This window comes from Saccopteryx bilineata, chromosome 4 (genome assembly GCF_036850765.1).
Source record: "Saccopteryx bilineata isolate mSacBil1 chromosome 4, mSacBil1_pri_phased_curated, whole genome shotgun sequence".
Lineage (NCBI taxonomy): Eukaryota > Metazoa > Chordata > Mammalia > Chiroptera > Emballonuridae > Saccopteryx > Saccopteryx bilineata.
In genome coordinates, this window is record NC_089493.1 from 90,496,237 (window position 1) to 90,519,266 (window position 23,030).

The 23,030-nt window shown below is 40.6% G+C and overlaps 2 protein-coding genes across 2 annotated transcripts; both read right to left on the reverse strand.

The window, feature by feature from the left end:
• Window positions 1-1,323: 1,323 nt before the first annotated feature.
• RNASE9 (ribonuclease A family member 9 (inactive)) lies at window positions 1,324-1,905 on the reverse strand. Its single transcript, XM_066276706.1, has one exon. It carries the CDS (start codon window positions 1,903-1,905, stop codon window positions 1,324-1,326), a length of 582 nt encoding a protein of 193 aa, XP_066132803.1.
• Window positions 1,906-22,239: 20,334 nt separating this feature from the next.
• RNASE11 (ribonuclease A family member 11 (inactive)) lies at window positions 22,240-22,814 on the reverse strand. The gene is given in 2 exon segments (XM_066277966.1): window positions 22,240-22,505; window positions 22,508-22,814. Coding segments are annotated over 2 exon segments (573 nt in total).
• Window positions 22,815-23,030: the final 216 nt, after the last annotated feature.

The following is a 23,030-nucleotide window of genomic DNA, read 5'->3' on the forward strand; positions in this document are numbered from 1 at the left end:
CATTCTTGCTTCTTTGCTCAGTTTTCATTTTCTATCATGCAGAGACCTTCCTCTTCAGCAATCCTCCTCATGTAACTAGAATCCTATCAAATACAACTTCACCAGTTAACTATGTATGTCTGAATCTGTTTGAATTCTGGCTTTAGTAACAACTTAACCTATAACCAGATACCCAGGTTTCACTTTGTGGGTTCAATTGCTGCCAAAATGACTGGCATACATAAACATTAAATAAATCCTTATTGATAAATGAATGAATCCTAGACCCCTATTTACTTCAGCTCTAAGTCTGAAGGCAAGGATAGGAAATGGTAAAAAGATGAGCAGATTGAATTGCAGAGAAATGTACAAGAGAAATGGATACTCTCCCTACCACCCCCCATCACTACTCCTTATCCCATTTTGTTGTATGTTAGTTATCGGGAATAATTATAAAATGACATCAAGAAGTTTCATAGACAAAAGGAGACATTATTACTAAACTGGACAGATAGATTTCTTTTATCATACTGACTCTCCAGCCTTTTTTTGAAAGTGGATAAAGCCAAACCTATAGAAACTAAAGCTAGGAATTGTGAATAAATGTGATTATGTCAGACAATGATGAATTGTTTATAGTTTTGTGAACAGTGATGTTTAAGCTCAATCAGTGCTATGGGAATTCACAAAAGTAGAGTTGAATAATTGAAAAGCACTTTGAGGAGTTTTCTATTCTGAATATTTATGTATTTATCCTGAGATGTCTCCAATTAGAATCTACATCTTCATTTTCTCATGAATATTGTGTTGCATGGAAAGAACAGAACAAGCAAAATATCTACAAATAAGGGTGCTAGAAAGACAAATTGCACAATTTTTCAAGGGGTTTTGAGAGCTTGTGTCACAGAGAAATATAATTCCAAACTCAGAAATTCCACATAACCACATCAGAGACACTTGCTAGGTCAATGCACTTTATTGTTTCTACTGAAGCAGAGATTCACATGAGTACAACTTTGAAGCACACTTCAGGCAACCATTTTCTGTTCCTCTTGATGGTGATCATCCTTTTACTACAAGCATCCATCCTCATAACACATTCAAAATGTGCTCAATCACATGTCCTGTTTAAAACTACATCTCAGATCACTGTCTTTGGACCTAGCCCCTGTGCCTGTGCATGGTGTTAGAAGAAAAAGAGAGGGAGTTGCGTGATTAAAATGAATGGATCAAAATTATCATTCTTAATTTTGACCTATAAGAATCATCATGGAGAGGGGTATATCCTCCCAGTCTAACCTTTCAGAGAATACTCTTCTAGAAGAGTGGTTAAAAGATATCTTCTTAATGACGGCCACCGTACCGCCTGTCAGGTTTATCCAAAATATCTTCTAACTGAAGAGGAAAATGTTCTATGAAACCTTCCCATTTACAAATGAGAAGGATATATCCTACCTTGTAAAAAGAATCATACTCACATCCTGGCATCCTAACTCCACTTGTTAAATTACAGTACACTCCTTCCATTAACTTCATGCCCTTATGACAGTTCTTAACTCCGTTCTTACATGGCACAAGCACGCTGTTACAGGTCCTTTTCAAATCCCAATATTGTGCTCGGAGGAAGAAATGTTCCTTCTTACACTTAAACCTGCTGTGAATCTTTTTATACTTCATTTGTATATTACAGTAATCGTAATGATTTAATGGTATGTCCTTATCAACTACGACATTCTGTAGGAAAGTGTTTTCCGTAGGTGGTTTGGTAGGCCCTGTACCATACAAAAGATCCAAATAATCTAAAAAGTCTTGTGACAGATTAACTCTTGAACCCAAATATCCACCTAACATTAGAATCTGCAATGGAAGTGGCTGCAGCAGCAGGAGGAGCAGAGGCAGGGACTGTGTGGTAAGCAGCGCTCGCATAGTTCCTGTGGGAATACAAGAGACATGGAGGTATGTTCTGCTGTGACACTGTGCCCTTTCTATTCCTGTGCAGGCTCTGTTTTCACCACCGATTGCTTTTGTGAGCTCTAAGACTTTGGGTCATTTTCAAATTGATGACTCAGAATCTAAGTACTTCTGAAATATTGACTAAAAACTGATCTTACTAGACCTATGTTCAGTCTAGACTGAGAAAGGAAGGAGAGAAAAGGCAGAGGTGGATTTAATGGCGGGCGCGCACCGTGGGCCCTGACTTCTGAAGGGCCCTGCAAATCCCCCAACTTTACACTATTTTCTAATGACGGGGGCCCAATATTTTCTTCTGCGCCTGGGACCTCAATCAACCTTAATCCACCTCTGAGAAAAGGAGAAAGGGAGAGAGATAAAAGTAAGGAGGGAGAGAAGGAAACAAGAAAGGAATGAGGAAGAGAGCAAAAGAGAGACAAAAGGTGGGAAGGAAGAAAAAAAGGAAATCAAGACAGCAGTAGGGAGAGAGGAAGAGAGGCAAAAAGAAGGCTCATGTGCTCCCTCCACTGGGAACATGTGCATCAGTTTCCTTTTAAGGAGTTAAGAACTTGCACTGAAAAGAAAGATAAATGATTCACCCTCCCCTTAATAACATCTTACTGTTACAAAAACAAATTCTTCCATCTTGGGACCTTCTCCTCTTGCTCACCTCTGACTACAGATGATGCCCTTGGAGAAGGGATCAAACAAGGTCCATAGAGTCAGAGAACCCCATGTGCTGACCTGTCTTTACCACTACCGCATCTCTTGGAATGGATCTGTCCATTTTGCAGTCTCCTCTGTTTCCTCTTACCACTCAGAGTAACTTCTCCACTGAGGTACACTTTGTTTCTTTCTCCCTTATTTTTCTCCTAGGTGGACTCCATGGTTTCTGCTCTGATCAGTTTTCTGCATCCCTTAACTCTCTTCATTCTTGTGTGCCTATTTCCTGTTTGCAATTATGGTAACTCCCTCATCAGAGATTTCAATCATTACATCACTTCCCTCTCTGTGTATTTCTAAATCTATTCATATCACAGTAGGCTGCACTCATATTTCCCCAATACTTTAAATGTGTTTGAGCAAGTATCTTTGCTACACAAATATGTGAAACTAGGTAGATGACTTACATTTTCTAAAAATATTATATTCCTTAAAAAAGAAATGAAAATATTTAATTTAGTATAAATTGATGAGGCACATTATTATTATGCTTCCTGATAATTACATTAAATGTTAACATATATATATAATTCTAAATTTGCCTTAAAAGAGCCTAAACAGAAGAAGTACCATGTGTCCCAGGAATCGTGCTAATTGCTAGACATCAGGGCACAGTCTACTTTTTTGTTTGTTTGGTTGGTTTTTTAAATTTTATTTATTCATTTTTAGAAAGGAGAGAGAGAGAGAGAGAGAGAGAGAGAGAGAGAGAGAGAGAGAGAAGAAAGAGAAGGGGAAGGAGCTGGAAGCATCAACTCCCATATGTGCCTTGACCAGGCAAGCCCAGGGTTTCGAACCAGCAACCTCAGCATTTCCAGGCCAACACTTTATCCACTGCGCCACCACAGATCTCAGTCTACTTTTTAGTGGAAAGTGTCATCTTTCATAGAGGAGTCCTAGGCCTAGCAATCATTTTCCATTCCTATTCTAAATTAGACTGTTAATTCTCCAAGGAATCGTTCTTCCCAGAGTAAAGGAAGCACCTCAAGTGTGCTGAAGAGCAGGTTTCCAGGCCCATCTTTGCTTGTGACCTCCTTACCTCTTTCAGTCCTTGTATTGTCTATACTTCAAGAATGGATGTTTCAAGAGCTGGGCTGGAGAGAACCTGACACGGGATATTGACCTTTCCTAAGAGAACAGGGGCTTGAAATAGAAAGAGAGAAGAACAAGTGTGAGTAGCTGAGATAAATTTTGGGGGTCACCCTAAAATAAAATAATAAACAATAATGGCAAGCATAATTAGCTAGTATGTGCCAAGCACTATGCTAAGAACTATACACACAGTATCATCATCATCATCATCATCATCATCATCATCATCCAAACGACCTCATGATAAATATGATATAGTATTGCATTTTTCTTTTTACTATAATTAGCATCACTTTGTGAAGGGTGGTTGCTTGCTTAAAAATAGAATGTTAGGCCCTGGCCGGTTGGCTTAGCAGTGGAGCGTCGGCCTGGCGTGCGGGGGACCTGGGTTTGATTCCTGGCCAGGGCACGTAGGAGAGGCGCCCATTTGGGGATGGCTCCTTGGCCTCTGCCCGGGGCGCTGGAGTGGCTCTGGTCGAGACAGAGTGACGCCCCGGAGGGGCAGAGCATCGCCCCCTGGTGGGCAGAGCGTCGTCCCCTGGTGGGCGTGCCGGGTGGATCCCGGTCGGGCGCATGCGGGAGTCTGTCTGACTGTCTCTCCCTGTTTCCAGCTTCAGAAAAATACAAAAAAAAAAAAAAAAAATCGAATGTTAGGCCTGGCAGAATTCTGGTTCAGGCCCAGGTCACAAGTCTGTCTGATTTTAACATTTCTTTTCTTTTCTTTTTTTAGAGAGGAGAGAGAAAGGGACAGAGAGAGACAGAGAGAGAAGGTGGGGAGGAGCTGGAAGCATCAACTCCCATATGTGCCTTGACCAGGCAAGCCCAGGGTTTCGAACCGGCAACCTCAGCATTTCCAGGTCGATGCTTTATCCACTGCGCCACCACAGGTCAGGCAACATTTCTTTTCTTAATGCTGTTCTTCATCAGTCTAGTTTCCCTTCCTGAGCTAGACTGTACACCATTTTCATTTTTCTTTAAAGATTTTTGTTTTGAGGTTTAGAGAGAGGAGAGAGAAAGAGAGAGCGATAGGCCTGGGGATGGGGGAGGAGAAGGGAAGTGGTGGGAAGCATTGCCTCTTAGTTATTTCTCATCTGTGCCTGTGACCAGACAAGCCTCGGGCTTCAAACCGGGGACCTCAGCGTTCCAGGTTGAGTCTTTATCCTCTGTGCCACCACAGGTCAGGCTGAACATCCTTTTCTAGGGTGTCTTTGTAACTCTATGAGAAGAGACTAACAGAAGCAGAGAGACCACCAAAGTAGCTAATACCACTAGAGTGCTGTGATAAGCTGGCCCACATGCCATGAAGCCTTGCTGTGCGGTTGTAGGAGTTTCCTGGGGTTTCTTATTCCACTGTGCACTTGGTAAAAAGAAGTCCTCCCTTAAGGCAATCTGAGTGACTCTCCAATACTGGTAACCCAGAGACCCCAGCCTACATGGAGATGAAGACAAAGAGCCTCTGGTTCCAGGATAGAGCCAAGTCTGTATATAAGTGGGTAGAAAAGCTCAGAGAATGGTGGAATTAAAGGAAGATCGGCCTGAGCTGTGATGGTGCAGTGGATGAAATATCCTCCTGGGTCACTGTGGTCACGGCGTTGGCCTGCCAGGTAAGGCACAGACAAGAAGCAACTATGAGTTGATGCTTCCCACTCCTCCCCTACTTTCTCTCTCTCTCTCTCCTCTCTCTGAAATCAATAAATAAAATATTTTAAAAATTAAAAAAAAAAGGTTGTTGGGAGCACACATCAGAAAGTGGAAAGACTAGGAAAATTGAAGATGGGAGATCTGAAGATGGGACAGGAAAAAAAAATGGTTTAAAAAATGGTGCTGTGAAAAGGGGCACTGACCATGTTCCTTCCATCCCTGCCCTCACATCTCACTAGTCTCCTCCAAGGAATCTCTTCAGAAGAGTGATTCCATTATGATGGTCCAGGGAGCTCAGTACACATTTCTATTAGTAGAACCGGGAGCCTTGTGACATCTGGGTTGGAGAGAATAGGACAGCAGAGTTCAGGCCCTCGTGGTCCTGTAACCTATTGAGGACATGCACCTGGGCTTACCAGGACATCTCTTCATTTTGTATATTCTCAAACTTCCTAATGCTTTATGAATTCAAGTTGTGATTTCAGGTCTCTCAAAATATTTTTTCATCCCCAAAGTATATGCATTTTCACTTACACTCTATTTTATCCCTTTTATGGATTTTTAAATAAGTCTTTCATCCATCTGAAATTGATTTTGAAGTATAGTGAGAGGTGGATTTTTTTTTTACGTGGTTTATACATAATTCCACTACAAATTATTTGGGGGAATAAAATTCATTCTCTCGCCCTGGCCGGTTGGCTCAGTGGTAGAGCGTTGGCCTGGCATGCAGGAGTCCCAGGTTCAATTCCCAGCCAGGGCACACAGGAGAAGTGCCCATCTGCTTCTCCACCCCTCCCCCTCTCCTTCCTCTCTGTCTCTCTCTTCCCCCCCACAGCCACGGCTCCATTGGAGCAAAGTTGGCCCAGGCGCTGAAGATGGCTCTTGGCCTCTGCCTCAGGTGCTAGAATGGCTCTGGTTGCAACAGAGCGACGCCCCAGATGGGCAGAGCATTGCCCTCTGGTGGGTGTGCCGGGTGGATCCCGGTCAGGCACATGTAGGAGTCTGTCTGACTGCCTCCCCATTTCTAACTTCAGAAAAATACAAAAAAAAAAAAAAAAAAAAAATTCATTCTCTCACCTTTAATTTAAAAATTACTTTATATATTAAATAATTCTGTTTCTGAATGATCTATTTAGTTTTGAGAATAGATTTATCTATTCAAGCACTAATAATATTTTTCTTATGGTCATTTTATAAAGCATTATGATAACTAATGAAGAATTATATTTGTTCCTCTGTTCAAAAGTTTAGTACTGAGAACATAGAGGCAGAGTCTAGGAATGGTGATTAAAGAAATAGATGGATAGAGAAGTGGAAGACAGAGAACACTGAGAAGATAGTGTTGCAACATGCTCATGCCATGTTTCTTAAGTTTTTGCTGGTAATTTATCCAGGCTCCTTGGTTTTTCCTCAGACTTCATTAATCACAGTCTCTGTGAATGGGTTCAGAAATTTGCACTTCAAACAAATTCACAAGGTGACTCTTAGCCCACTAAAGTTTGCAAAGCACTTTCTTAGTTTACCAGGGTGGGGAAAAAGTGAGTTTACAGTTAATCATATGAAAAGTAATCCAATAATTAATAAATAATAATACAAGAATAAACTCTGTGTTTCTTGTACTCACAACAGCAAACCTATTTTTTGCTCTACCCTGTACATAAAAATATGCTTTTTGATTAAAAAAAATCCCAAAACAGTGGGGAAAGAAATGCTTCCAGTAAGTGATTTTGGTAAAAGATTGAGATGAATTGTTCTCACTTTCTGGCTTTTGTGAATAATGCTGTTTTGAATATGAATGTACAAATACCTGTTCAAATCCTATTTTTTCTCTCTGCTTTTTAACTTGATTGGGAGTGTTAGAGCAGCTTAGACTTCATAGTCTGGGGAGGGCCTCTCCTCCTAAGATGCAGATCCTGAGTCCCAGCTCAGTACTTTATGTAACTACAATTAAAAAAAATAAAGATCAGATGAGCCATAGGCCCCTTAGGTACATGAATGTATATGTATTTCTGAGGGATTATTAAGTGGTATTTTTAAAGTAAATTGCTTTTTTTTTTTTTTTCTTCTGAAGCTGGAAACGGGGAGAGACAGTCAGACAGACTCCTGCATGTGCCCGACCGGGATCCACCCGGCACGCCCACCAGGGGGCGATGCTCTGCCCCTCTGGGGCATTGCTCTGTTGCATCCAGAGCCATCCTAGCGCCTGAGGCAGAGGCCACAGAGCCATCCTCAGCGTCCGGGCCATCTTTGCTCCAACGGAGCCTTGGCTGCGGGAGGGGAAGAGAGAGACAGAGAGGAAAGAAAGGGGGAGGGGTGGAGAAGCAGATGGGCGCTTCTCCTGTGTGCCCTGGCTGGGAATCGAACCGGGGACTCCTGCATGCCAGGCCAATGCTCTACCACTGAGCCAACTGGCCAGGGCCCAAATTTGCAATAATTATAAAACCTTACAAATTCAGTGCTGGCGACCATGCATTTCTGATTAGAATAAAACATTTGGCAAAAATAATAAAATGCGGCCCTGGCCGGTTGGCTCAGCGGTAGAGCGTCGGCCTAGCGTTCGGAGGACCCGGGTTCGATTCCCGGCCAGGGCACATAGGAGAAGCGCCCATTTGCTTCTCCACCCCTCCGCCGCGCTTTCCTCTCTGTCTCTCTCTTCCCCTCCCGCAGCCAAGGCTCCATTGGAGCAAAGATGGCCCGGGCGCTGGGGATGGCTCTGTGGCCTCTGCCTCAGGCGCTAGAGTGGCTCTGGTCGCAATATGGCGACGCCCAGGATGGGCAGAGCATCGCCCCCTGGGGGGCAGAGCACCGCCCCTGGTGGGCGTGCCGGGTGGATCCCGGTCGGGCGCATGCGGGAGTCTGTCTGACTGTCTCTCCCTGTTTCCAGCTTCAGAAAAATGAAAAAAAAAATAATAATAATAATAAAATGCTTTTAAAAAACTGAAACTTTTAGTCGCAACAGAGCGACACCCCGGATGGGCAGAGCATTGCCCCCTAGTGGGCGTGCCGGGTGGATCCCGGTCGGGTGCATGCGGGAGTCTGTCTGACTGCCTCCCCGTTTCCAGCTTCAAAAAATAAATAAAATAAAAATAAATAAAATAAAATAACTGAAACTTTTAGCACCAGTTTTAATTGCTAGAATTCTAAGCATGCAAATATGGATAGCAAGTTTTACTTAATAGAGACAAAAATTTGAAAATATAAATATCAAAAAATTATGGGAAAGTGTAAATTGAATCTGGTATCAGTTTCTAAAAATGACAAAAACACTACATTGCAACAGGAGCTAATATTTAAGATAGTATTCTATATTCACAGAATTGTATATTCTTAAAATAGATTATTTTCCAGAATTTACATATAATGAATTAAATTTTAGAGATATGAAATGTTTTAAATATTATAGCGGTAAGACTCTCTGGTTACAAGTGGCAAAAGTATCAAACAAATTCACTTAAACGCAGGAGGAACTATTTAACTTACAGAATGCAGAAGTCCAACAGGCACAGAAAAGTGAAGAAATTAAATCGTTCACTAGACTCTTGTTTTGTTTCTCTTTTATTCTATTCTGCTTCCTAGACTATCTCATTCTCATGCAAGGACTCTTCATGCAGTGGCAGAAAAAATCATTGTCACCTTTATAGAGAGTGCTTTCTTCTCCTACTTTCATCCAAGAAAAATAATTTTTCTGATTGGCCTTGTTTCTATCACATGAATAAATCTAAGCATGTGGGATCCTCTGATTGGCTGACCTTAAGCTTTGTGAAGTAAAGGCAAAATCAAACAATTAAAACCCCAGCAGAATTCCAGTTGCTGACTGAAGGGTTGTTTCCTACAACACAAAAAGGGAATGGAGAACAAATACAAAAGTAACAAATGTCTGTTACAAATGGCTAATGAAAAATCAAAACACTGAGCTATATCTATAATTTGAACCCAATTAATGGAAATGCAGAAAACATGGTAGGAGAAGGGGTACCAACACAAAGCTTAATAAATTGTTATTTCTGAATGGTTATTTTTGATTGTTATCTATGAAGGTGCTTACTTTTGTTTCTTCCTTTGTCTTCTTTTCCAAGTGAGAGGAGGGTAGCTAGAGAGACAGACTCCTGCATGCACCCTGACTGAAATCCACCCTGCAACCCCCATCTGGGGCCATGCTTCCAACAGAACTATTTTTAAGACCTGAGGTGGAGGCTCCAGGAGCCATCCTCAATGCCTGGGCCGATATGTTCAAACCAATTGAGCCATGGCTGTGGAAAGTGAAGAGTGGGAGAGAGAGAGAGAGAAGGGTGAGGGGAGGGATGGCAAAGCAGTGGTCGCTTCTCCTGTGTGCCCTGACTGAGAATTAAACCCGAGACATCCACAAGCCAGGCTGATGCTCTACTACCGAGCGTCAATCGGCCAGGGCCAGGTGCCCATTTTTTTTTTAAATTTAAAGTAAGTAGCTCTAAAAAAGTATCACTTAAAGTAGAATTTTCTTTTTTTAAGTGAGAGGAGGGGAGATAGGGAGACAGACTTCCGCATGCACCCTCACCAGGATCCACCTGGCAACCCCCATCTGGGGCCAATGCTTGAATCAACCAAGCTGTCTTCAGTGTCTGAGGCCAACACTTGGACCAGCTGAGCTATTCTTAGTGCCCACAGTGATGCTTGAATCACTAGAGCCACTGGCTAAAGGAGGAGAGAAAGAGAGAGAAGGGGGAGACGGAGGGGAAGAGAAGCAGATGGTCCTTTCTCATGTGTGCCCTGGTCTGGGATGGAACCCAAGATATCCACACGCCTGGCCAACGCTCCATCCACTGAGCCAGCCAGGGCCTAAAATGAGTTTTTAAGATCTGGTCATACATGGTCTTCAATGTTAAGTATCGATTTCTTACAATGCCACATTTTTATACCAGCCCGTTTCTTAGTTTGAGTGGTTGAGTACAGATAAGTTAAAAAGCTCAGTCTTAAAATTGGACTTACTTTGTAAGTAAGTCTCAGAGTAGCCCTTAGTTAAATTGTACAAGAAAAATGTAGACTTTAACCAGATTCATGTATAATTCTCACAAACATTTTAAAGCAACAATTATGCTTCAGGTCTTTATACCCATAACCAAACTGAAACTTGTGTCATATTGAGAAAATCTGGGAAAAATGTGATCCTTGTGGATCATAAGAGGATCAATGGGTTCTTTGAAATTCACATATTTTGCTCAATTAAAGACATTTCTTCTCCTTAGGGCCATGGTATAGACTGGAGTATCTGAGTTTACAGAGGCACACAGAATAGGTATATACAAACTACATGTTACTCAATAAATGAAAAATCAACCTTCAGAGCACCAATGTAGAGTAATTTCAACATATTACTTTGCAAAAATATAGTCAAGCAAGCCAGCTCTTGGATTACAGAAATCTCTTCACAATTGATTATATTTTTGACAAATTTATATTTACTCATGCCCTGTGTTACTTTTTTATTGTATGATCCTACACAATTTTTAAAGGATTTGTTATATTGATACCTGATATTTTTTTTCTATAATGCCAATGTGAGTTTAGAAGATATAGACCAGGATATGGCCACTGGTTTGGTTTGATTTCACATTTAGTCCTTCTGAGACATCAAGAATAGCAAGAATATAAAAGTATGAAGCACATTAGGGGAGACTTTGCTTGGAAAAAAGAGAATAAATCCAGTGAGACAACGGGCTTTATCTCAAGAAAAAAAAATAAAGATCCCAGTGTTCATAACACACACACACACACACACACACACTCCTCAATGTATAATAAACTAGAGATCAAAGTAATATTTTAAAAACATCATTAAGAATATTGATACAAATATATATGCTAGAATATTTTCATAATTTTGTAGTTAGTAAGGGATGTCTTTATTAAACATAACAAGAGCACAGGCATAAAGGAAATTAAAGACTTGATTACACACATAGATTGAATTACATACTCATTACACAAATACATAGAAAACAACACACACACACACAATAACACAATAATCTCTAATGGCAGGAGACAACAAAAATAAATTGCAAAACCCAGCAACTTTCTGAAAAAATACTTTCAAGATGTGTGCAGTGTGAAATAGCTTCTCAAACTCAGGAGCAAAAATAGTGAAATTTTTTTCTGAATCCAACATATGTGCCCCAAAATCACAACTGTCAAGAGAGGCAGCAAAATTTACTTGTTATTTTAGGTGTGTTCCACCTTTCTGACACAATTAGAAAGATCAAAGTATCTGAATTTATCCTACTAAAACAGAAAGTTTAATTCCTTGTATGTGAGTGTTGTTTGGCATCAACAGTTTCTCTTTCTGTTATAAATTGTCTTAATATCAAACAGAGTATCATTTTCCTCATATTTCAGATAGCTGAAAATGTTTAAATTTGACACAAAGCCATTAACATCTTTTTGAGCTATCAAGACCCAGAAGTATGACAATTTCTTGTGTTATAGAAATAAAAAATTCTTGTCTTTTCTCCCAATATTCTACAGCAATAAAAACGAATTGCCGATTTATGACTTAACAAAGTATTCCTATTTCCTATGAAATCTCCACTCATCCTCTGTTTTTTAGCTTTTGCATCACTTACTGTATATGCTATCATGAGTGTGACTCTATGTGATATATCTACTTTCCTACTAGAAAAGTAAGAAGAGGTCATTTAGCTCTAAAAATTTGTAGAAAGCCTGTTTAGATAAAAATACTTTAGACTTGATTTTAAAATGAGAAAATAAAAGTACTAATACTATTTTCCAGTCAAGAATGTGTAACATGGACCTGATTTACCCTCCCACATGAAACAATGAAGAAAAAAAACACGTGACAAAATGCTAGAAAAATTATTTTCAAGATACAGATCATCAGGCAACAAAACACAGTGATTCTTAGAGATAGTAAACAAACAAGCTGAGCCCTACAATTCACCCAGCTTGCTATCTTGAGAGAAATTTCAGCAAAAGCGAAGGAAGAGCAAATTTAGGAAGAGCCTGGAAACTACCTGAGTTGAGGAGATGAAATTGAGGAAATAAAGAGGCCAAGAAAACTTGAGTCCATAGGAAAAGGTACCAGAAAGAAAAGAGCTACCTTGAGGCAAAGCTAGACCTGCAAGAGTTTCCCCTCATGCACTCATGTATTCAGCAAAGTACCATTTATTACATGTGTGGGAAAAAGTCACCTGAGGCAGAGGAAGAACCATCTAAAAGGAACAGAAGGAATAGGGCCTGCCCCCTCCCTCAAGCCAAATGAAAAAAGTCAAAACTCATGGACATCAGTTAGAGTACTAGGAAGATCTTGCCTCAGTAATGGGGAATAGTTAGCCCTTCCTGCTCTGAACCTGCCTAAGGATCCATGTGGTTCCAAATAGTTTATGTGTATTCTAGAAAAAACTTCAAGAAGATTTATAGGAATGCAAAAATATCCATACACAAGTAAAGCAACAAGGTAAAATTCACAATGTTTGGCATCCAATGAAAAATTACTAAGCATAAAAGGAAGCAGGAAAACACAAAGTATAATGAAGAAAATAACCAACTAATTAAAATTTACCAGAAAAAATAATGACCCAGAACAGGCAAGGAGGCAGGACATTAATACCACTATTATGACAGTATTCTTTATGTGCAAAAAGTTAAGTGGATTAATGGACGATAGGAAAAAAAAGACTAAATCAAACTTTTAAAGATAAAACTACAATGTGTGAGATGAAAAATACACTGAATGGGGTTAATGGCAGATAAGATATTGCAGAAGAAAGATTAGTAAATAGAAAACAATAGGAATGAAACAGAGAAAAAGAAAACAAATGTGAAAAGAGCATCAGTAAGCAGTAGAATGAATTCAAGTGACCTCAAATTTGAGTCTCTGAAGAAGAGAAGCAGGAGGATGAAGAAAAAATTGGAAGTAATAATGACCAAAAACTTTCAAAACCTGATGAAAAGTATAAATTCACAAATCCAAAAAAAAATTCAACAAATCCCAAACACAAAAAAACATGAAGAAAACTATATCAAGACACATCATAATCAAACTGGGAAGAAAAAAAATAACAATGAAGAGAAAATTATAGAAGCAGCTATAACTGCAGAAACCTTATTTTCTTTAATTTGGTCTTTTATTTTGTTTTTTTTCCCTTTGAATCAAACTGACCTCACCTGGTGCCCTGACTCACCCACCTCCCTCTTTGTTGCTTAATCATTAAGCTTTCAGGACAATAAGGTTCTGGTCAGTACCCAGTAGTCTTAGAAACAAAGCTTCAGGTCTGTTGACCACAGAGACAAAGTTTTGGTCAAACTAAAAATAATATCTACACCTAAGTTGTGTTTCAGCTCCCGAATGACCTCACTGACTGCATCCTTGTACAACCAGTAGAGGCAATGCTCTGGATGACATTAGGATCAGATGTAATAATCACCTACCCCCTACCCTAATGCCAACCAATCAGTAGAGGCCATAACCCCTAACTCCATTAGTCACTATAACTAATGATTTTTTCCTATATAATCCATCCCCTGGGGATGGGGGTGTCAGGTCTTTGCACATGAGATACCTGTGACTTTGGGTATAGTGACATCTCCTTAATAAATCCTTACTTTTTTGGCTGCAAACTCCTATTTGTGTTTTATTGGGCTTTTCTGTGCATGGCCAAATGGACGCCTTCAGTACAGTAATACAGCCTCAGAAAAATGACATGCTATGGCCAGAGAAACAAAGATAAGGGTGACATTAGATTTCTCATCTGAAACAATTTAAGTAAGAATACAGTGGGAAAACAACATTAAAATACTCAAAGTAAAAAAACTGTCAATGTAGAAATTCTGTACCTGGCAAAAATGTCTTTAAAACACTAAGGAAAAATATAAATTTTCTCAGATTATGAAATTTAAAGTATTCATCACCTGGCCCTGTCTGGTTGACTTAGTGGATAGAACATTGGCCTGGCATGTGGACATCCCAGGTTTGATTCCCAGCCAGGGCACACATGAGAAGTGACCATCTGCTTCTTTCCCCCTTCCCCTCGCCCTTCTCTTGCTCTTCTCTTCCCACAGCCAGTGGCTCGACTGGTTCCATCGGCCCAGGTGCTGAGGTTAGCTCGATTGATTCAAGTATTGGCCCCAGACAGGGGTTGCCAGGTGAATCCTGGTCAGGGTACATGTGGGTGTCTGTATCTCTAACTCCCCTCCTCTCACAAAAAAAAAAAAAAAAAAAAAAAATTATTAATCACCAGCAAACCTACAGTACAAAAAATCAAACAGGCAAGGGGAAAATTAAAGAGTTGGAAATCTGAATCTACATCAGGGAACAAAGAACACTGTAAATAGTAACTACATGGGCAAATAAATGTTCTTTTTTTCTTACCATTTAACTTATTTAAAATTTAAAAAACAGTAGCAATGTATAATGGAATACATATCATATTTCAAAGTAAAATGCAACAATAAAATAAAATTTGAAAGAGAGAAATGGAAGTGTATTACCATAGGGTCTTAATAAATGAAACAATACATCAGTTGAACATACGCTAAATTAAAGATATATAGTAAAAATTCAATGCAACTACTAAATTAACAAAACAAGGAGATCCAAGTAAAAAGTCAACAAAGGCCTGACCAGGCACTGGTGCAGTGAATAAAGCGTTGGACTGGGATGCTTAAGATTCATGTTTGAAACCCCAAGGTTGCCAGCTTGAGTGCAGGGTCAACTGGCTTGAATGTGGGATCATAGACATGACCTCAAGGTCGCTGGCTTGAGCCCAAAGGTTGCTGGCTTGAACCCAAGGTCACTGGCTTGAGCAAAGGGTCTCTGGCTCAGCTGGAGCACCCTGGCCAAGGCACATATGAGAAAGCAAACAATGAATAACTTAAGTGCCACAACTATGAGTTAATGCTTCTCACTTCTCTCCCTTTTTATCTGTCCCTGTCTGTTCCTCTCTCTCTCTTTCTCTCTCTCTCTCTTTCTCAAAAAAAAAAATCAACAAAGGAGATAAATGGAATCATGAAAATTTTTTGATAAATCTAAATGAAGTCCCCAAAAAATAAGAAAAAGGGAACAAAGAATAAGAGAAAACAAAACGATGTTAGATCCAAACTAACCATATTGATAATTTCATTAAATGTAAACGGTTTAAGCATACCAAATAAAAGCTAGTGACAGTCAGACTGGATTTAAAGAACACAAAACTCAGCAACACACTGTCTACAAGAAATGCACTTTATATGAAGACATAAAGTGTTTAACTAACAGTGAAGGATGTGAAATTATATACTATGCTAATGCTAGTCAAAAGAAAGCTGGAGTGATTATAGCGGTATCAACCATATTTCCACTCCTCCTATTCATGTGTTTCTTCCCATTCTTAGTTCTCTTTTCTTTTTCTATTCAAATTTTAGCTATTTTAATGGATCACCTATCAAGTTTGAGATTTTAGTTCTTTCACAGGCAGAGGCATCTTTCTCTCCTAATATATTATATTATTGTTCTGTATATAATACCTTGTATAGTAAGAAAAGGCATTATTTTTGCCTTTTCTTAAAAATGGTTACAATGAATATGATTTTCATAAAGACAACTGAGCAGATCCAGAATTTTCTAAAGGAAGACAAGGAGGAATTTGGTAGGCTAGGGAGCTGCTCAGAGGCAACCCCCAGCAAGGCTTGATGTGCACGCAGGGTGAGTCCAGCAATTTGTGCCGTTCTTGTCCTTTCCACCTGAGCAACTCAATGTCATGTGTTCCATTAGCGCTGGACGAACAGGTTGCCCCACAAGGACTGAAACCAAGGCAGATGGAATACTGAGCTTTCAGTGAAAGTTACGTGGGTGGCTTGGCTCCAGAAATCTGTCCAACTTGTCACCTTATCCCTGAACAGTCAGTTCAAATGCAAGACACACAGAGAAGAACACATAAGGTTAAATGGTGCAAAACCTGGAAGGAAGTTAGAAAGCAGAAGCCATGCAAGGTGCAGAAGAAGGCTGTGTATTGAGGGCACAATCTGGTCAAGAGAAGAGAACATGGAAGTTGGATGAAGAAGGAATAAATAGTGATAGAAGGGACCAGGTGTCACTCTTTGTGTGGGCATGTTCTAGAGCCTATCCTCCCAACTTTGCTCCCCCTTGCCAATTCCTCCTCTAACTGCCCCAGACTCCTGTGCCCAGGAGAGCTCTCAGAAGGGGTATTTCTTGTGATAGATCCAAGAGCTCAGCCACATTTCCATAATGAAGAACATGGAGTTCTTGGAACAACCTAAGCTGGGACAGCACTGAGAGCACAGGCAAGCAACATGGCCTGCAGCTCTCACCTGCCCAGGGCTCTGCCAGCTCCTGCAGCCCTTCTCTTTGACCCTGTGAAAGACACGTGCCAGGGCCTACTCAGGTCTTCCTATGAGGTCCTGAATTCAGAGACCTAGCAGGGCTGAAGCTGAAGAAGTTGAGTTTATCTGAAGGCTGGATGAAAGGAGGGAAGAGAGTCATCAGTGAAGTCAAGAAACCAAATGTGCAGGGATCTAAAAACTAGAGTGAGGCTTAGTTCAAACTGTTCCCTAGAAAGACAGCAAATTCACCAGTTTGTTTGTTTTCCCAGGAGCAGTGCATGAGAATGTCTACTTTCCTGGACCTATGCCAGCACTATGTTATTATTTTTTTAATCTTATTTCTGCCAATTGAGCATGTAAAAAATGATATTGCATTGTTTTTATTTATATTACCTTTAGTAAAAGGAAACAATTTCCAAATGTTTAATGACCATTTTTTCTTTTGTTAATTTTCTGTTTGAGTTCCTTGCTTGCTTTTCTGTAGGTATGTTCATTTTATCTTAGTAAATTGACAGATCTCTTTATATATTGAAGATGCCAACCATTTGTCAGTCATATATACTGCAAATGTTTCTCTCCAGTTGTGTGCTTAAGAAGTGCACTGATCTAATCATAAGAAAAGTAATAATGACAGCTACCATTCAATTCTCAGAAGAGTGCTGTGGGATGGAATTTATTCAGGAGTGTTCCACCATCACCTTTCTGTGTAGATACGGGCCAGTTTGCTTTTTCCTATCAAATAAAGATGAATGGCTAAAAGCATGGCCTATGCCCTGGATGGCAAACTGTGGCTCGTGAGCCACATGCGGCTCTTTGGCCCCTTGAGTGTGGCTCTTCCACAAAATACCATGTGCGGGCACTACCTTGATAAGGAATGTACCTACCTATATAGTTTAAGTTTTAAAAATTTGGCTTTCAAAAGAAATTTCAATTGTTGTACTGTTGATATTTGGCTCTGTTGACTAATGAGTTCGCCGACCACTATGTATGGAATCAGAGTGTCCTTGTTTCTTCCTGGGAACCATTTGTGTGACTTTGTACATTACCTAAAGTCTTTGTGCTTCATTTCTTCATCACGAAGGTTTAAAGATTTTAAATAGTGATCTTATCCCAAACCTGCCAGTTCTCTGGTTGCTGGAGTACAAAGGATGCATTTCATGTGTGACACACTGCCAACTTCTCACCCACTATTTTAAGAAGAAACCTGACTCCTGCTTACATGACCTGTGTTTCTTCCAAGATGTATCTATCCGTAGCTAGGGAGTTTGGGGGTACTCTGCTTTGCAGTTTGGGACACTGTGTAGGGGTGGATGTTCTTTGAGTTAAAATGATTTCTTTTTCTCTCGTGCTATCTTTGAAAGTTCTGAATACACTGGCAGTCACCCTTTCTCCCCTAACTGGGATTAGAATCAGGACGTTCTCTAACTAGAAAGCTTTTAGTTCACCTAATCTAGTGATGTTCAAACTTCGGTGCACATCAGCAAACTTAACACTCTTCTAAACATCCCACATACTGTAGTCCTTTCTCTTTTCTGTAGAACCCAAATCTTCTGGATTAGTGCCCAGGAATTTGTATTTAATAATATCTCCTATAGTTATTACAGTTGTTATGGAAAAGCTAACCTGATGGAACTAAATCTCAAAGTATAGTTGATTTGAAATAGACATCTTTATTTCTCTCCCATATAACAGCCCCAAAATGAGCAGTCCAGGTTGGCTTGATAACTCTGCTTCACGCAGTTAGGCAGCATGTGGCATCCTTCCCTTTTGCTGTTCAGGCTCTTCCTAGGACATTATCATCATCTACATTAATAAGGATGAGTCACACTTGTGTCCATTTTTTGGAATCTAGCTGTTGAGAAGAAAAAAAAAATCACAGAGGAGGCCAGTTCAGTGTCATAAGACCTTGACCTAGAAGTAGCACATACCACTTCTGCTCAGAGAGCCTGGGAAAGGGCATTTGGCTGAGCAGCCCTGGGCCTCACTCTACCTCTTTGTCTTGAGAGCAAGGAGGGTGGTTTGGGGTGGGCAACCCGAAAGCTGCCTCACAGTGATCCTGATGTAGACCAAAGACTGAGAAGCCACGTTTAATCCAACCTCCTCATTGTGTAGAGAAGGACATTGATACCCAGTGATATGAAATGACTGTTTTTGGTGAAAGATGTTGACTCAATAAAACATAAAAATTTACCTGTGATGTTGCAAAACCTTTCTCCTTAATTCGGTGACTTTCTGGGCGCTTGAGGCCAGGGACTTTTTTCACTTCAAAAAAGTTGATTAAAGAAATTGAGTTCACTTTATGTTGGGAAAATAGAGGAAATGGGCAGAGACAAGTAGGGCACTTCTCTTATGCTAAATAACCTCTCAGTCTCCCTTTCTCAGACTTCTGTAACACTCCATTCCCAGCTTTCTTTCTCAACCTGACTCTTCTCTTCATCTTCCTTATGGTTAGATCTGTCTCTTTTATCACCTCATTTCATTTCCTTCAATGTTGCCTTTCAGCTACAGGATATATGACACATATCTACCTCTCAGTTATTTTTCTAACAAGCACAGAGACACTTTGGGGACTATTTTTAGTCAAGTGGGCTGATGAGACTGGATGGTCTGAGATGACTGAATGGTCAGAATGAGAAAGGAAAGAAGAAGGGAATCAAGATCAGCCCACTAAAGTGATGAAGACAAGGACACAGCTCTGTGGACTGTGAAGAGAGCAGCCTCAAATGAATAGAGCCCCGGCTGTACAGTTTGGTTGGTTTGGTTTCTGGTCGGGGCATATACAGGAACAGATTGATATTTTTGTCTGTCTGCCTGCCTGCCTACTGGCCTGCCTCTCTTTTTCTTCCTCCCTCCCTCCCTCCCTCTCTAACCAGTGGTGGTGCAGTGGATAGAGCATCAACCTGAGATGGTGAGGACCCAGATTCAAAATCCTGAGGCCACTGACTTGAGCCAGGCTCACCAACTTGAGCAGAGGGTCGCCAGCTTAAGCATGGGATCATTGACGTAATCCCATGGTCACTGGCTTGAGCTGAAAGGTCGCTGGCTTGAACCCAAGGTTACTGGCTTGGGCAAGGGGTCACTGGCTCGGGTGGAGCCCCATGGCTCCATACAAGGCACATACAAGAAGCAATCAATTAGCAACTAAAAAGTGCCACAACTGAGTTGATGCTTCTCTACAAGAAAAAGGGAGCCTTCTATAGTGTGGGAGCAGAAAAGAAACATGAAAATTTAATGTTTCAAAATCAAGAATCCCCCGCCTATTGTCATTGTGAGAGATCTCAGGAAGCACATCATGTCAAAAGGGCAACAGGCTTCCACGGTGAGAAGTGTAAGCACTCAGAGCCTCTGACTCTATATGGCACCTGTACATTTGACATCTTTTAGACTTCACAGTATGCTGGTTAGATGGATCTTGGGAGATCAGAATACCAAAAGCTTGGAATAGGGTCTAGAGCTCCTGATTCCTTCAGAGAAGTGGAAAGCTTTGGTCTTTAGAGAGGCTCCTGATGTAGAAAGAGGTATCTGTTCTGGGTCTTTGCATTTCTCCTCTGGTGAAGGGAGAAATCTGTACTGAGATCTAAACTGGGCTGGATTTGCTTTTTCTTACAGATTACCAAAAAACATTCCCAGGGCTTGAACAGTTATTGTCTCTGGGGCCAACATGCCCATCATCCAGAGCTGGACTTTATCTTCAATAAGATTCTATTGGGAGAAAGAAGTTACTGAAATTTGAACCAAGAAGAGACCCACTGGACCGCTCTGCCATGGACAGAGCCCACCCCATGAATGAGTGGGTGGTAGCACCGGCCTCACCACATGGAACATGGTGAGCATGTGTCCCTTCCAGGGCCCTGGGTTCTCCTTCTACAGAAGCAAGAACGCTGGGCCCCGGTCATTTCCCTCTGTCACTTTCTCCCCACCTGCCAAGTGCAAATTGAGTACTCATGACATTACCTATTTGGCTAAGCCCATAGTGATCGTTTATTTTAACCATCACCACACTGACAAGAAAACCCCCCTAAAAGATACAAAAATATATACCCTCATGCTGTATGTTTGTTGATTGTCAAAGTTTTGCAGTTTTGCTATAATGAGAATTCTGCATCAAATGTAAAAAACATTAGGAAGGTTGATATACAAAGAGTGATGTACAAGAAGTATTATAGTGGTGTAATACTCATTCACATCTATTTATTTAAAATGAGGACATTAAACAAGTTGTCTCAGGATGGAGGGAGGATGTAAGAATAGAGAACAGGAGTATATAAGCACATATTAATGAACAAGATAACTGCCCATATTTTATGTAGAGTATTGAACCATAAAGACACAAATAAACAATTGATGATAAAAATAATCACTACAACATGAGAAAGCAAGATTGAAAACTAATTCTGCCTGGGACTTCCTATTTCTTATCTTTCTACCTCCTTTATTCCTCCATGGCTTGCCATTCCTCTGCTCCAGGGACTCAAGACTATACTTGAGCAAAACTTTCAATAAGCACTTTATTTCTTCCTTCTGTAGCAACCTGTGAAATAGATAAGGATGAGAAAGGAGGTGGAAGAAGATTGCAGGGGGCTGGAGCTGTTGCCTGAGGGCAGCAGCTAAGGCAGAAGATCTTCTCCCTTTGGCACCTTCTGGAGAGCAGGCCGACCTCTGGTTGCACAGATGGGTGCTCACATTTGTGTGCCTGCATCAGGGCACATGTTGCTTTGAAGAACAGTAATAATAATATCCCCTGTGCCCGTTCACTATGTCTCTGAATAGTCTCAGTGGCAGTACAATTAATTTTCAATTTTCTATATTGGTTATTGGCCTTCTTTCCTTAATTCTTTCAAGTTGAGTGAACTCTGCTTTTTGGATTTATAGCTGAACTAGGATGGAATTCAGTTTGGTTCAGACAAAGAGAGAGAGAGAGAGAGAGAGAGAAAGAAGAGAAAGTATCTGCACTCCAGCAGTTATAAATTTTAATCAAATTATCCACAATTTAAAAAAATTGTATTATTTTTTTTTATTTTTTTTTAGTGAGAGGAGGGTAGGCAGAGAGAGACTCCTGCATGTGCCTGGACAGGGATCCACCAGGCAAGCCCACTAGAGGGTGATGCTCTGCCCATCTGGGGCCCTTGCTCCATTGCAACCAGAGCCATTTTTAGCGCCTGTGGTGGAGGCCATGCAGCCATCCTCAGTGCCCAGGGCCAACTCTCTCTAATTGAGCCTTGGCTGCAGGAGGGGAAGAGAAGAGAGAGGGAAGGAGAGAGAGAGAAGCGAGAGAGGGAGGGGTGGAGAAGCAGATGGGCGCCTCTCCTGTGCACCCTGACCTGGAATCGAACCTGGAACATCCACACGCTGGGCTGATGCTCTACCACTGAGCCAACAGGTCAGGGCCTACAATTTTGGATTTTTTTATTCTTACAATTAGTATAAGTAATCAGGAGTTTACTATAGTGCTAAAAGGGTAGAAGTGGATAACAGAAGGCAATAAATAATAATGATAATAAGTATGTTCTTCAGATAGACTATAGTCTCACAGCTCTGTGGGATTTACAATTTAGAGCCACTAACTAACCAGCTCATCAGAGAATGACCTGTTAGCACTGCCAATATTTTCTTTAATGAGGCAACACTGTGGTATTGGCACCTGGAAAATTGTTTGCTTGTAGTGAGCTGGCCCATAGTGGTCTCCAGTTCTGGGCTCTCGGAGCAACTTATGCTAAGATTTTGTCCATGCTGGCAGCTGGGAGCCTTGGGGACCCTGTGGATCACTTCCATGGAGGCAAGAATGAAGTTATGGCTCAACTTGCATGACCTGAAACTTTCACAATGTCATTGAAATTCTCTTTGTCATTACCTGGACTGTTTCCTTTGGGGAAACTATAATGTAATCTTCTGAATGTCAATAACGCAGACATAACATCCTTGGACATGCTAAGGCTGGTATTTTTACATAACAGAATCAAGTTTATTAATACCTCAATGGTCTGTTTTTCTTGGTCACTTTTTGTCATATCATGTTGCATCTTTTCCTCTGAAAATTCTTCTTTAATTGTCTCCATTTTGTTTCCTGAAGATCCTGCAAGAATCAACCTCAGGCCAAGTAGCAGCAGAAAGGTCTCCATCTGGGATACAGGTTAATCTCTTCTGCAGTAAAAATAAAAATAAAGTAAAAGATTGAAAATAAAGAAAATATTAATGAGATAGCTCTCTTTTCCTAAAGATAGTTATCCTCAGGATTGACCCCTCTATGTAATTTAAGACTCCTACATCTGTTAAGGGAAGTGTGATGATGTGAAAAGACCATCAGCTGTGGAGCCTGAAGACCTAGATTCACATTT